The sequence below is a fragment of the Colias eurytheme genome, chromosome 1, assembly GCF_061535395.1.
Source record: "Colias eurytheme isolate Ceu_HAF_F1 chromosome 1, ilColEury1 Martin Lab GWU primary, whole genome shotgun sequence".
Taxonomy (NCBI): Eukaryota; Metazoa; Arthropoda; class Insecta; order Lepidoptera; family Pieridae; genus Colias; species Colias eurytheme.
Window position 1 is genome coordinate 15,785,440 of NC_142980.1, and position 14,029 is coordinate 15,799,468.

The 14,029-nt window shown below is 35.2% G+C and overlaps 1 protein-coding gene across 8 annotated transcripts in view; it reads left to right on the plus strand.

Moving 5' to 3' along the window:
* The window catches only part of cyc (basic helix-loop-helix ARNT-like protein cyc), a 74,524-nt gene that overhangs the window by 48,155 nt on the left and 12,340 nt on the right, over positions 1 to 14,029 (plus strand). For all 8 annotated transcript variants that reach the window (XM_090106239.1, XM_090106255.1, XM_090106246.1 and 5 more), the window contains one exon: positions 9,815 to 9,961. In XM_090106239.1, the coding sequence (XP_089962365.1) occupies positions 9,815 to 9,961 (147 nt within the window). The remainder of the gene's footprint in view (positions 1 to 9,814; positions 9,962 to 14,029) is intronic.

A 14,029-nucleotide genomic window follows, 5' to 3' on the forward strand; every position in this document is an offset into this window, starting at 1 on the left:
AAAAAACTATTGAATGCATAGATATCCTAGGAAATGTATAATTTTCCTCGGAATTGTATATAATTCCAATATCGTATTAGGAAATGTATAAAGTAAATGCTTTCTGTAATAAAACACGTTATTTTTTATGATAGCACTTGTTGAGACAAGCGGGTTACAGTCATACCGGAAAAAAACAATATTATGTTCATCAACTATCTATTAACTGTCTATTATCTTTTTCTTTTTTATTTTTTTACTCTTCTTTAACTTTATTTTTTTTCCGTAAGTTTCACAAAATCAACTTATATTTATTCTTATAACAAATTTTTATTAGCTGGGTCCACACCGGCCGATCCACCGCGATCCGATCGCGCGCGGCAGGCGCGCGATCCAAAGATGCGGGCGGTGTGGACGTGCCGCGCGCGATCCATGCACGCGTTTTGCCGCGCGCGATCCCTACCTCGTGCGATCCGTTAGCGGGCGGTTTTTGTACCCGCTTCAAAGGTGCCTCAGTTGCGTGATGCGCGCGGTGTGGACGGTTATGTTGGATCGCGCGATCCACCTCACCATGGACATCTCAGAAAGTCGAATATCTCAAATTGAATAGCATTCATTCTTGCAAAATTGTGTTCCACTTCATCTGAAACTAACTCTGCGTACAGCTGAGTCCCAGATTCCAATCGATTTTTGCAAAGTTGTTTCACCCAAAACCGTCGATTTCTTTTTTTTGATTTTTTGCGCAAACATTTCAGTATAATAAAAGTTACTGCTGCAACGGCAAGACGCCGCCGTTGTACGTGTGACTCCATATCGTACAAGAGTTAGACTGGCTGAATCACGGATCGCCTTAGGATCACTTGGAGCGCATATTTAGGATCGCAAGTTTTTAAAGTGGATCGGCCTAACATGATCCACGATCCATGCTCCGCGATCCTGGATCGCGGATCGCGGGATCACTGGATCGGCCGGTGTGGACCCAGCTACTGGGCAGAAAATCAGTCTGATAATTAAGGAATTATAAATGTCACATTATCAAAGTAAATCTTTATATTAAAATACTTTGTCAGTCCATACAGCTATTTATTTTTGCGGAGTTAGCTCGAATGGCATTTGGAAGTGCATAATACTTTATTTTTAAAGCACAGACATCTTGCTGTAGCAATCTTAGAGCAATACCCCTCGTCCCGCTGTCCCCGCGTACCTTCCAATATCTTAAATGTTTTACATATTTTACGATTGCTATTTAGAAAATGTATAGATTTCCTAGGAAATGTGTATAAAATGATTTATTTCACACATTTCCGTGCGATTTTAGGAATTACATACATTTCCTAGGAATTGTATACAATGACGGATTACATAGATTTCCGTTAACATATATACATGCACTCTAGACGTATTATAGAATCCATACTTATAATACTATAAATGCGAAAGTAACTCTGTCTGTCTGTCTGGTACTCAATCACGCCTTAACTACTAAACCAATTTGCATGAAATTTGTTATAGAGATATTTTGATATCCGAGAAAGGACATAGGCTACTTTTTATCCCGGGAAATAGGATAGGTTTTATCCTGGAAATCTCACGGGAACGGGAACTATGCGGGTTTTTCTTTGACTGCGCGGGCGAAGCTGCGGGTGGAAAGCTAGTGTATAATATTTGTACAGGGCTGATTTTTTTCACTTATCCAAAGCCATTGGGAACTCAAAAAGTTAAAATCGTTTGTAATAGCGCTTTAAGTTTATAAGCATTCGTAATTGGTTATTTACCAAGGTTGAACAATCGATTAGGACCACATCACCTTGGAACTTTCTTATTATTATCGAAATATTTTTTGTCAAAAGTACCCGAGGTGAGGACACTACACCCACGTCTCCCTATTTGTGTGTGTAATGTCTATAGAAATCTAAATAACAATATTTAGATTTCTATGGTAATGAGTATCTAATGACATAGCCTACCTCATAAAATTAGAGTACAATAAGGATTTATATGTATTCCATAGAAGAACGTTAATTTCATATTAATTTATTATATTTCTTGTGTGTTAATTCTAATAATTTTCTCAAATGATTCATCACCACTGATTGGAAGCTGCTTTACGAGCGAAGTCAAGATTGTTAGATATATTGGCAACACGCGCACCATGACAAATACAATGTTTTAGCTATATAATAAAATGGAATATGTAATTATTACTACGCTTACACAGAATTTCTGCGATACCTTAATGTTAATAAAAAAAATTGACGTTTCACAGGCCCTTCCAGCCTTAAAAAAAGATTTTACAAACGTCTTATAATCTTTCATTAATATTTCATCAAATCTCTTGCAAGGCGTTAAAGGTTAACATCGACTTCAAAAAATAAGGAGGTTTCTCAATTCGACCGCATATAACAATTTTTTTATGTGTGTTCGCGGATAACTGCGTCGTTTATAAACCGATTTTGATAAAAAAATACTATCACAATTTAGCTCACAATTTGGTTTTCAGGTCATAAGTTCTATTTGTTTTTGTTTAGGTGGCATTGATTCCCTCAATAGAATACACAAATATCTTCACAAATACATATTCCAATATAATTCACTCGACGACATCTAGTGATTTAATTTCCCGTTCCAATGTAAAACGATCCGATTTGCGGACGGGTGCTCGTTTTGACGTTTGTCGCCTTTTGTCGCACACTACTACTTGTGATCTATAACTTCTTCACCTATATTTTTATATTATGCAAAATGGCACTATGTTGTTATAAGAAATAAATTAACAATTAAATCTAATTCAACCAACGTGATACTTGGTAGTTTTACTGAATATAAGTACCTACTAAATGTTATTGAAACATATTATGTTCTCAATTCACTCATAGAGATATGTGGGAAAGATGAAATTTTTAATTTCTAACTTTTAATTCATCTGCTAACAAAAAGTGATTGTATAGGTAACTTCAATCATTTTTCCATCCAATAGATCTTTTTTAATTTTACTTAACCACCACTTACAGGCTACAGAGTTCATGCAGTAGGTTCATGTTTATGTGACTGTATTTATACCAACGAATATTTTTTTTTTAAGATTGTGTAAATCAAATCAAGAAACAATAGACCACGCTTCAGTCGATTTGTAGCAATGATGATGAAACCCTGAGGTTCTTTGTCGACATAACCCATTTAATATTTCCTTTTGAAAACAAATAAGTTTCGATAAGCATGTTCCTGGTGTCAACACCGGTGCGGCCTGTCCCCCGCTCGTTGTTAGGGGAAGCCCTGCAAATTGCGACAAACTTGTACAATTGTTGCTCCGAGACTCACATCGCGCGACTTTCTATTTTTTTGTTTGTTTACTTTTTAATTCTCTGGATTTTTAGGCCGAGTGTTTCCTTAACTCTACAGATCTTTGATAGTACATACTTTTAATTTTTTGTTTTCTTTTCTGTAGGTATAATAAATAATAATGTACTTACCTTAAAATTATTTAAAGCGGTTTATTGCTGTAGTGTGCTATCAGTGCTTATTATAACGAATACAATTTGGAATATTGTTTTTACAACAATCTAACTTTAAAAAGTAAGTATTTAATTGTTACCGCCGCACTGTGCAGTGTGCATTTGCGTGCAATTACCGATTTACTTATTAATCTGGAATTGTATAAATATTTTACTGTACACACTACAAATCAAATTGAAATTTAAAGTTATATTAAGTACTTAGAGTTAGACGTATGTTACGACTTACGTTGGTAAGTACCCGTACTGCGCTACACAAATTGGTTTAAATTATAATTAAACTTTATAATTGTCCAAACATATCTACTTTGGTCTACAATTTCAAATGATAACTTACAAGTTGTTTGAAGTAGTGTATGCACCCGGGGGGGGGGGGGTGAGTGGGGGGAGGAGGTAAACTTAATTACGTTTATTGTATTATTGTATTAGCGTCGGAATCGATTTGAGAAGCCCGATCGACGCCTCCACAACTATTCGCCAAATGTTGTCGATGTTAATTAGAATTTCACCAAAAATAATTCAGGGTTCATGATTGCGACATGGGCACTTACCTATGGCATCTTATGGGAACGCTTGATCGCCGCCTAGTTAGTACCTCTGTATTTTATAAAGCAGCTGAATTTTATGCAAAATTAAAAATGTACTGAGTCGCGCCATGGCAATACCGTCACGTCATGGAGTAAGGCGAAGATTTTGGTATATTTGAATCTTGCCCAAGAAATTTCACTTCTGACACGCCTGCTCGGCACACACGCTTTGTTTTCATATTTAAATATCTGCGTCTTTGCGACGAATGGTAGGTATATAACATTACCTATATAAAATGTTATTTTAAACATTAAGAAAAATTAGAAAAGTTTTTTTGCTTATTATAGGTACCTATATTATCAAGTATCACAACGAGTTTTAGAAAATAATTGAGTATGAATCCAGCGGCGAGCGCCTATCCATCCATCATACGGGTAACGTCCTTTAACGAGAGAGCGAAAAGCCTTGTCACAGCAAACCAATCACAACTAGAGCATCCTTTGTTTTGACTGATAAATGGACCTAGGAGAGTGCGTGTAATAGACAGATATTGCTAATTAGCTAGTACCTACATATTTGGATTTTACATGCACTAAACATATACAAGATTAGTTTATCGCAAAATTTTAACGATTTCATTCATTCCATTGCATTGTTTGAAACGAAACATTGCCTCCAGCGTTGATATAACAGCGTGTCGTACTTATTAAGGCCCAAAGTTCAATTGTGATTATGTCCTCATAGCCGCGTTATAAGGAGTTTGTTGAAGTGTGAAGGGGCGTGTCCTGCCCCGCCCACCGCCGCGCCCCGCCCCGCAGCCTCTGGGCCACTTAAGACGTCCTGAATTCATCTACACTACAATTCATTATTACATTAAACAAAAATGATTCGACAATAATCATCAAAATGCGCCGCAAACGCGCAGAAGGTATCTACCTGTCGCTTACTACCAAAATCTCCAGATAAATGGAAATATGTAGACTTTTACGACACTCTATCATCTATGACGAGGAGAGATTGATTAATATTTAGTACAATATTGTGATAAAAACTTATAGTAATAAATTGAAGTGGCTGAGAAGAGATTCGCATAAAAAAATGTATAGGTATGACCTATCCTACTGATGTCGTATCCCTTGCGATAGATACTGTTTCTGCCAACGATGCTTTAAAAGCCCTTTAAATGTGACTAGGTTGGCTCTACTAGGCTATTCATGCTACATAGCGTAGATAGAGTCATAACGCATTCCGTCCACATGATCTGATATGTAATACAATGTCTGTAACCATCTCAGACCACGATTAGATTACTATAGGCCTAACGCGAGCTATTCAGGGGACGACGTACCTGCTACCTGCCGACGCGGTGCACTTGAGGTCGCCGCTCAGTGCTCACACAAGTCGCAAACACAGTGATGTCACGCATGCGAACTCGATAATGCAATACGCGTATGCTAAGTTAGGCCGGTCGACGTATATGCGAGTGTGCGGCTGAAATCCGAACCTTCACATGTTCTGATTGCAATCGTGACGTCACTGTAACACCTTATTTACGCTGATTAACCGACTTCAAAAAAGGAGGAGGTTATCAATTTGGTTACATATCATAACATGTCATTAAGAATTTTCTTTTTTTTTTATAAAATATAGTTCTTTTTCCTGAAAAGTGTCCGCCTAAGTACCTACCTACGTCAGGGAATATATTTGCAATTTATATATGTAATTATAGGCAGTAGGCACCTATGTATTAGTTTGTAACGAGGTAACATCATTTCACCAACGAACAATGCTTGTATATGAACTGTATAAGTGTATAGCAACGCCTAGAACGGAATAAATAAATTCAAATAACCATCTCACTATTAAAACTTAAAAGCTCATATTATTGAGGCAGCGGCAAAAGTGGGAATTCGAAAAATTTTCAATAAACTACGTATTGTACGCCGCGCAGTGGGCTCAATGCTCTCCCCATTTATTGAATCAGTGTTTTTAAACAACATAATAAGCAACACGTACCTAAGTCAGATGATCCTATAATAAGGATTATTGCTGTTCATAAATCACATGCTATAGCTATACCTACCATCGTCTATGTCACATTCACAGATATCATATTTTATCAAAAAGATTTCATCTATTCGCCTACGTATCGCCATGATTAAACTTTCTACATGAAGTTAATCATCGAGATACGTAGGCGTTGAGATGAAATCTTTCTTATTACGTTCAGAGCGCTATGTAGATACTTATTATGTCATACAATATTCATATATCCTTCCAGTGGCGGCAGAGCTGGTCGCATAGTAAACAAAGCATCATCACGCCGCGCTGTAAGGGCGGCTGAAGGTCACGCGATCTCGCCCGACGACGACCTGTTGCTAGCCTCCGCTTTATCATCGACTTTATTCTTTACTTCAAAATTTATACTTATATATCGACGTTCGCTTGAATTGCTTGTGTACCTATGTTACCTTTGCGCCAGTTACTTTTTTATAGATTATGATATTTTATGAGTATATATAGTATACATATACTGGGTACTATTAATTCAAAGAAGCTTGCGCCTTTATGACTGATATCTATGACTATTTGTAGATGTTTTATGAAATAAAGTACTTATTTGAAAAACTTATTGTTTGGTTAAGAATTGATATTTGATACAGAAGAACTGGAAGTACCTATTCATATTCAAAGTATGTTTACAATACTTTATGTTACCGGCAATCAACGACGTCATACTGGCAATAGACACAAAAAGCTTACAAAAAGTATTAAAATGAAAAACAAAATTCAGTCGAACAGCACTCTCGAGTTTTATAGCCAATTTAATAACAGCGCGTATTATTTTCACACGACTGAACTGTGGATTGGTCTGAAACAGTCTGAAACAAAACGAGGTCTTACAGCCGTTTCGTTTATGTATATTGTCTATTGATAGTGTATCGATTTCACACTATATAGTACTTATATACCTACATTAAATATTGACAAAACAAACTGAACATTTCTCCATAAAATCTAGATTTAATTTATTAAAATTTAAAAGCAATTAATTATATCACCATGAGTAAGTCTGCCATAAGTGATTAATAACGCGCGCCAAGGTCAGACCGGTAATAATAAACTTCTTAATCAGAAATAGAATAACCTGATTCACTTATGTATTATGTCTAATATTATGTATTGTGGGGAATTGCCTCGAAAGTCCTCGCAATCTCGGTTTCCATTGGTGTGAGAATTGCAAATTAAATAGAACAATTAAATTATTAAATCTGTAAATTAGCAAAATAAAGGCTAAATACCTATTATAAGTGTCTTTTTAGTGTAGTGTTTGTTGGAAGATATTAAACTGATGAATTAGTTACTTACGAAAAATATGAATTAATTAAAGACCGTAAGATATAAGATGTAAAAGCAATAGTATTGGGTGTCAAATTGATAAATCATCAAACAGATATGTAATATTATCTGTTTAAATGATAACGATAATTTCATAAAATCGATATATATTTTTCCAACACACTGAGTTTTGCTTATATTTTGTAAGGCAGACTATATCAGGAACAGTCTAATTAAAATCTTAATATTAAACTAATATTATATAGTCTAATGTTAATAATATTACCTACTGATAAAATAATAATAAACAATTACTGCTTATTATATATTATACCTATATTACTCTCGGTGAGTTTGCAAGTTGCAAAACGGTGCATGCGTTCTTCGAACGTAGGTACTTACTCGTTATTGTCGAGATACATATTGTCATGTTTATATACAAGTATAGTTCTAATTTTACATATTATAACGATAGGTATATGGGCCCAGAACAATAAGGGTAAAGGTCAAAAGTATTCTACACTATTGATGAGACCCCAAGTGGGCCACTGTTTGAATATTACATGTACGTGACGAAAACGATGAAACGATATCCAAATTTTCAAAAGAATCAATTAATCGTGTCCAATAAAAATTGTGAGCAACCAACATACAAAACGTTCGATTGTCCAAGGAACCTAATAATCTCTCGCGCATTACATAAGATTACAAAACGTAAACACTGAATAGTAACGATTACGTCACTCTCCTTGCACTTGAACCGCGATCGCATTTCCTTGTACTGTGTACACCCACACACGCACAGACATACACACACACACACACATTGTACACACACACGCGCGCGCGTCTTTTGTTTTATTTGTATTTCGCAATTTGTTTTCAATGCAAAGTTTAAAAAAAATACTTATATAACGGATTATACTTGGATTCGTTTTTAAATATCAGATTACGCTGAATTTATTCACGTGTGCGAATACTTTACAGGGTGAACCGTGAATGTCGTTTTTGTGAAACACAACATTTCTGCTCCCGATGTAACTATTAACTATGTAGCTAAAGGCCATCGAAAATAATTTTTTAAAATTGAGTGACGATAAATTTGAAATCATTTCGGAGAAAGATTCGGGTATACCTACATATTTATTTTTCTCGTATTAATTAAATTCTGGGAGGTTAAATGGAAATATTGATCGAAACGATTTACAGAAGTGTACAAAGTGTATCGATTGGGACCGCGAGCGTAGGTGTGCGCGATGCATCATGCAGTGTGCAGTGTGCAGTGGCTCGGCTGATAAACATGATTACAGCGATAAGTCGAGCGCACTCCGCACTCCGCAGACCAGTGTCAAGGTCGCGTGCGCGGGCGCTACTTATGATGTGATTATATCATTGAGTAATCACTGCTTACTGTATGCTACCTGTTTACTCAACATTATTCGTGTTTTTCTACAATCATTCAATATTATATTATTTTTATAGTTTGCAAAAAACTACCTATATTAAAATTATAATATGTATTTATATTAAGTATGTGAAATGGATAATATAGAATTTTGATAAACAATAACTTAAGACATATCGTAAATACTAAATGCAATGGCAGCGATTAATTTATTTTGTTTGTTTAAGTCTTGTAGCGTAAATGGGTAGTTTCTGCAACGTTACCGCCGCGGCGCGGCCGGCGGACTGTTGCGCGATGATCATAAATCATAATCATAATATTATGTATTACGCACATTATACTGCATTCATATCTGTAATTAGAGGCATTTAACATGACTACAGCTAACATTTCCATCGCCTTTATATATCTACAGATAATAATTGCTAGGTAAATACAAAAAAAAATACTATAAAATAAACTATCATCAATTAATCACAACTCACAGAAAAATATAATATTTGTCTCTTATAATGAAAATTCAAAGCGGGGTAAAGAATAGAGCTTTTATACACACTCGATGCACATTTGTCTAATTTTCTTTTGTGTTCTCATTTTCATTCACTGAAACTAAATGATGTATCATTTTTGCCGTTCCTTAATTAAGTGAAAAAGCAAATACATTTTCCTTCAGTGCTATTTTAAAGGTATTAATGCACTGTTCTCCATCAATAGGTACAATAGATACATCTTTTATGTCGTACCAAAAAGATCGAAAGAAGTAATGATATGATGATATATCTTGGTAATAAAACCAATGTGGCGTATTGAATAGATAATAATATGATACCTGCTGGTCGACGTTGTTCCGGTTCTGAAGAAGATTTTACGCTACGTAAAAGTGCATCGGTTTACGAGATATTTAAAACTTTTATAATTTAAAAATAAATACACCCTCTGTCACTCTATTTGGTGCCAACACTCCTCTAACTGCAGGTTTCATAATTATTATAAAATGAAATTTGTAATTTGTATAGAATTGAATGAAATGAATAAACGTTGTCTGTGGCAGCGGTTCGGTCCCGGGCGCGTCGCCGGGCTACGAGCTGACGGCGGGCGCGGGCTCGGCGGGCGGCGAGGGCGCCGTGCCGCACGCGCTGCACGAGCTGCCGCACCAGCCCGCGCACGTCGAGCCGCGCAAGAGGAAACCGCCGCCCTAGTGAGTACCATCATCATCATTGACATTATGTTCCCACTGCGGAGATAGGTCACACTGGCCAAGTGCTGGTTCGCAAACGCCACATTCTTCGATGTGACGGAGCAACACAAGCGAAAGCCTTGTATAGAATCAGATCGTGCCGTGTGTGAAAATTGTCCTGGATAATTATTTATGAATTTTACGACATTTTCTGAGGTTTCGTGGTACCTGGAGATTTGGTAAAATCCCTGATATCCCCATTTTCTTGTTCATATGTATTGCCCAACGTTTTCAAACTTTTAAACACATAATATAAAGAGCATAACTCACACATGCACTACTACAGTTTTCTTTTGTTATATAATAATAAAGATTGAGTAAGCGACAAGGGCTTCTTATTGCGTAATTGAGTAATTTTACTTCTTATAGTTATATTCCCACTAGTAGGCATATTGAAATCTTGTTGGCTATAAATATTTGCCATTGCATAACAGAAAACTCTAGTACGTATGTCAAACCCAACAGGTTTCAATCTTTGAACAGATTCTGCTATTTCATATCCTTTCACTTACTATAAGATGGTCCATATTTAAGCGTTGTGATGTGGAAATACACACGTAGTTACTGCTATCTGTCTATTTTTATAATCTCAGGTACATTATGTTATATGTAGTATTAATTAATTTATTTAAACAATTACATTACAGAGATCCATTAACATTTTATAATTCTGAAAATGCGGTTGAAACGCTAAATAGCATCAACTATTATTTTGCTAATATTGGTAAGGAACTTGCAGAAAAGATTTCACATAATACATCTGATGCGACTCTTCCTTCCTCGTCCCCGTCCAATTTTTTTAATTCTTTTTGTTTCTATGAAACCGACGAGATAGAAATAAACAATCTGATAGTCTCTCTTCGAAGTGATTGTGCAGTTGGATGGGACAACATCCCAGCCAATATAGTTAAACAATATAGACCTATATTTGTTAAGCCCCTTGTGTACATTTTTAATTTGTGCTTGTCTTCTGGGACTTTCCCCAACACTTTTAAAAAAGCAATTATCCATCCAATATATAAGGCGGGAGATAGAGGTTCTATGAATAATTATCGCCCTATATCGATACTCCCATGCCTCTCAAAGATATTTGAAAAAATAATGAATACACGTTTGGTTACTTACTTTGAGAAGCACTGTATTTTATCACCCAATCAATTTGGCTTTCGCAGATCGAGATCAACGACGGACGCACTACACAATCTTATCGATCACGTTGTGGCTAATCTTGATATAAATAGAAGATGTGTTGCCGTCTTCCTCGATCTCGCGAAAGCTTTTGATACGGTATCGATGCCCCTGCTATTAAACAAACTAAATTATGTCGGTATAAGAGGTAAACCATTTGAATTGTTCAAAAGTTACTTAACCGATAGAACACAAATTGTTAAACTAAACGGCTTAATTAGTACCGAACAAACGCTTTCTTTTGGTATTCCGCAGGGAAGTATTTTAGGTCCAACGCTTTTCTTACTGTACATGAATGACTTGACAAATCTATCTCTTGAAAACGGCAAAATAATAGCTTATGCAGACGACACGGTTTTAATATTTGATGGTTGAACGTGGGAGGAAGCTTTTTCACATTCACAGTCTGGTTTAAATATCGTAAGTAATTGGCTGCTATCTAATTCGTTGACTCTTAATTCTGATAAAACCAAATACTTAACTTTTGGCATAAACAAAAATTCTATAAGACATTCAAGTAACTTAACACTTAAAGCTCATTTCTGCCCTGATAAACTATCTTGTACATGTATAACTCTTCAAAATGTTGATTCCATTAAGTATCTAGGTGTTATTGTTGATTGCTATGATCTAAATTTTAATAAACATGCAACACTTCTGGCTGCCCGCATTCGTAAATTGATAATTATTTTTAAAAATCTCCGTCACATCATGAACTTCAACCTCATTAAACGGATATACTTTACATTATGCCAGTCCTTAATAAATTATGGAATATCTGCTTGGGGTGGCATGGCTAAGAGTAACATGCTTACCATTGAGAGAGCACAAAGATCAGTTTTAAAAGTCATGACCTTTCGGCCAATTGATTATCCGACCAAAGATTTATATAAAAAATGCCAAGTCCTAACAGTGCGACAATTGTTTTTGCTGCAACTTATTTTAAGAAAACACCAGGAACTTGAATTTGACTTAAACAGCACTGATAAACGTAGATCCTACATGGTATGTGAGGTTAAACGTTCTCAACACTATTTTCCTATGAAGTTTTATGCTATATTAGGAGATTATATTTACAATAAAGCAAATAAAATCTTAAACATATATTCTATGAATAACTATAAATGTAAAAAAACAGTCACAGAATGGTTACAGGAGTTGTCTTATGAATCCACCGAAAACTTACTAAAGAAAAAACTATAAAACTATAAATCTTGTTTCACATATAAATATTATAAAATATATATAATTTGTTTAGTATTTAATCAATTACATACTAAATTTATTAAAATTATAAATCAATATTTGTTTATTTTACCTATTTTTTGTATTTTTATTTATTCTCTTATTTATTTATAATCTACTTGATATATTTACTTTATTTTGACACACATATACATGCCAACACACACACACACACACACACACACATTACTCATAAATTTAAAATTTTATATTTATTTAGTAATCATATTTGTATAATATGCTTGCACATAGATACCATTTATATAACTAGCTCACTTTTCAAGTTTTTTTTGTTTTATTTAAGTTCAAATGACTCAGGGAGAAGCTGGTGCCTGTATATATACAGGCTAGTTCTTCGAACTAAGCCTAAAACGGGTGCCACTTATACTTTTTACTTGTGAACAAAACTATATTGAATATGTCCATGTTTATGTCTATGAAAAGAATAAGAAATAAACGATATATTATTAATGTTAGTACGTGACTTAATAACTAATGTTAGTAAATAATTAAATATTAAAAATATACTAATTAATATCAGTTGATGAGGCACCTTATGCGTAAACCTGTCGCTTTGAATGGACAAGTTCACGCACAGTGTGTCCCAGAAAAGATGACATATATCTCTCCGAAATGATCATCATGAGACTGTTGCGACTGCGCCGCACTCTATCTAAAGTAGAGGCTGTTTTTCTGCGTATAATCGCCTAGAAATCGTCAGTATGGGCATTAGCGAACATTCCAGACGCACTGCAGTAGCGAGGCAGTCCCAACTCCCAACTCCCAACATCATTCTAAACGCATTATTGTACATGACACGTAAGGCATTAAGCGATCTATCAGTATAGTCAAACCATAGACCACCCGTGTAGAAATTTTGACAGTAGGCTTTAAAAAGCGTGATTTTCACTGAATTACTACAACGGGCTCTACGGGAATCTACGGGCCAACATATTACTTCGGATCGCCAATGCCCTACGCTCACGCTCTAAATCTACATTATCCTTGAGGTCATCAGTAAGCATGTGTCCGAGATACTTAAACTCTTTAAACTCTTTCAACTGTTATAGCGTAAAGAGATATATATCAGACGTACATTTCCTATGCTTACCAACGTCCCCAAAAACAATGCATTTACATTTAGACACATTATAAAGCAGATCGTGAGCAGCGACATATGTCTCGCAGACTTTGAGCATCTCAGATACATAATGAAGTATTAATGCTATTTGCAGCAACATTTTATGGAGTTGCATAATTTACATAACTGCGTGTTATTTGTGCTTTGTTATGTTTAATCTGCTAATCTCTTGTACGAGCCATACGTGGTGTTACAGAGCTTATAGTTCATACGAGTAACGCAAATAGTTTTTACAGCTGCACTCTCTACCCAGTTTGAAATATTGAATAATGCATGATTTTAAATATAGATACTTACTTCTTGTATAGCGTATGTACATTTTACGTGCAAAATATCTGCATTCAATTCCTATTTTTTATTTCGAAAACACGTTAGAATCTACCGATCTAAAATCGATTTAGAGTAATCGATTTTGTGCACGTCCTGTCTTAGAAAATATAAAAATATCAAATAAA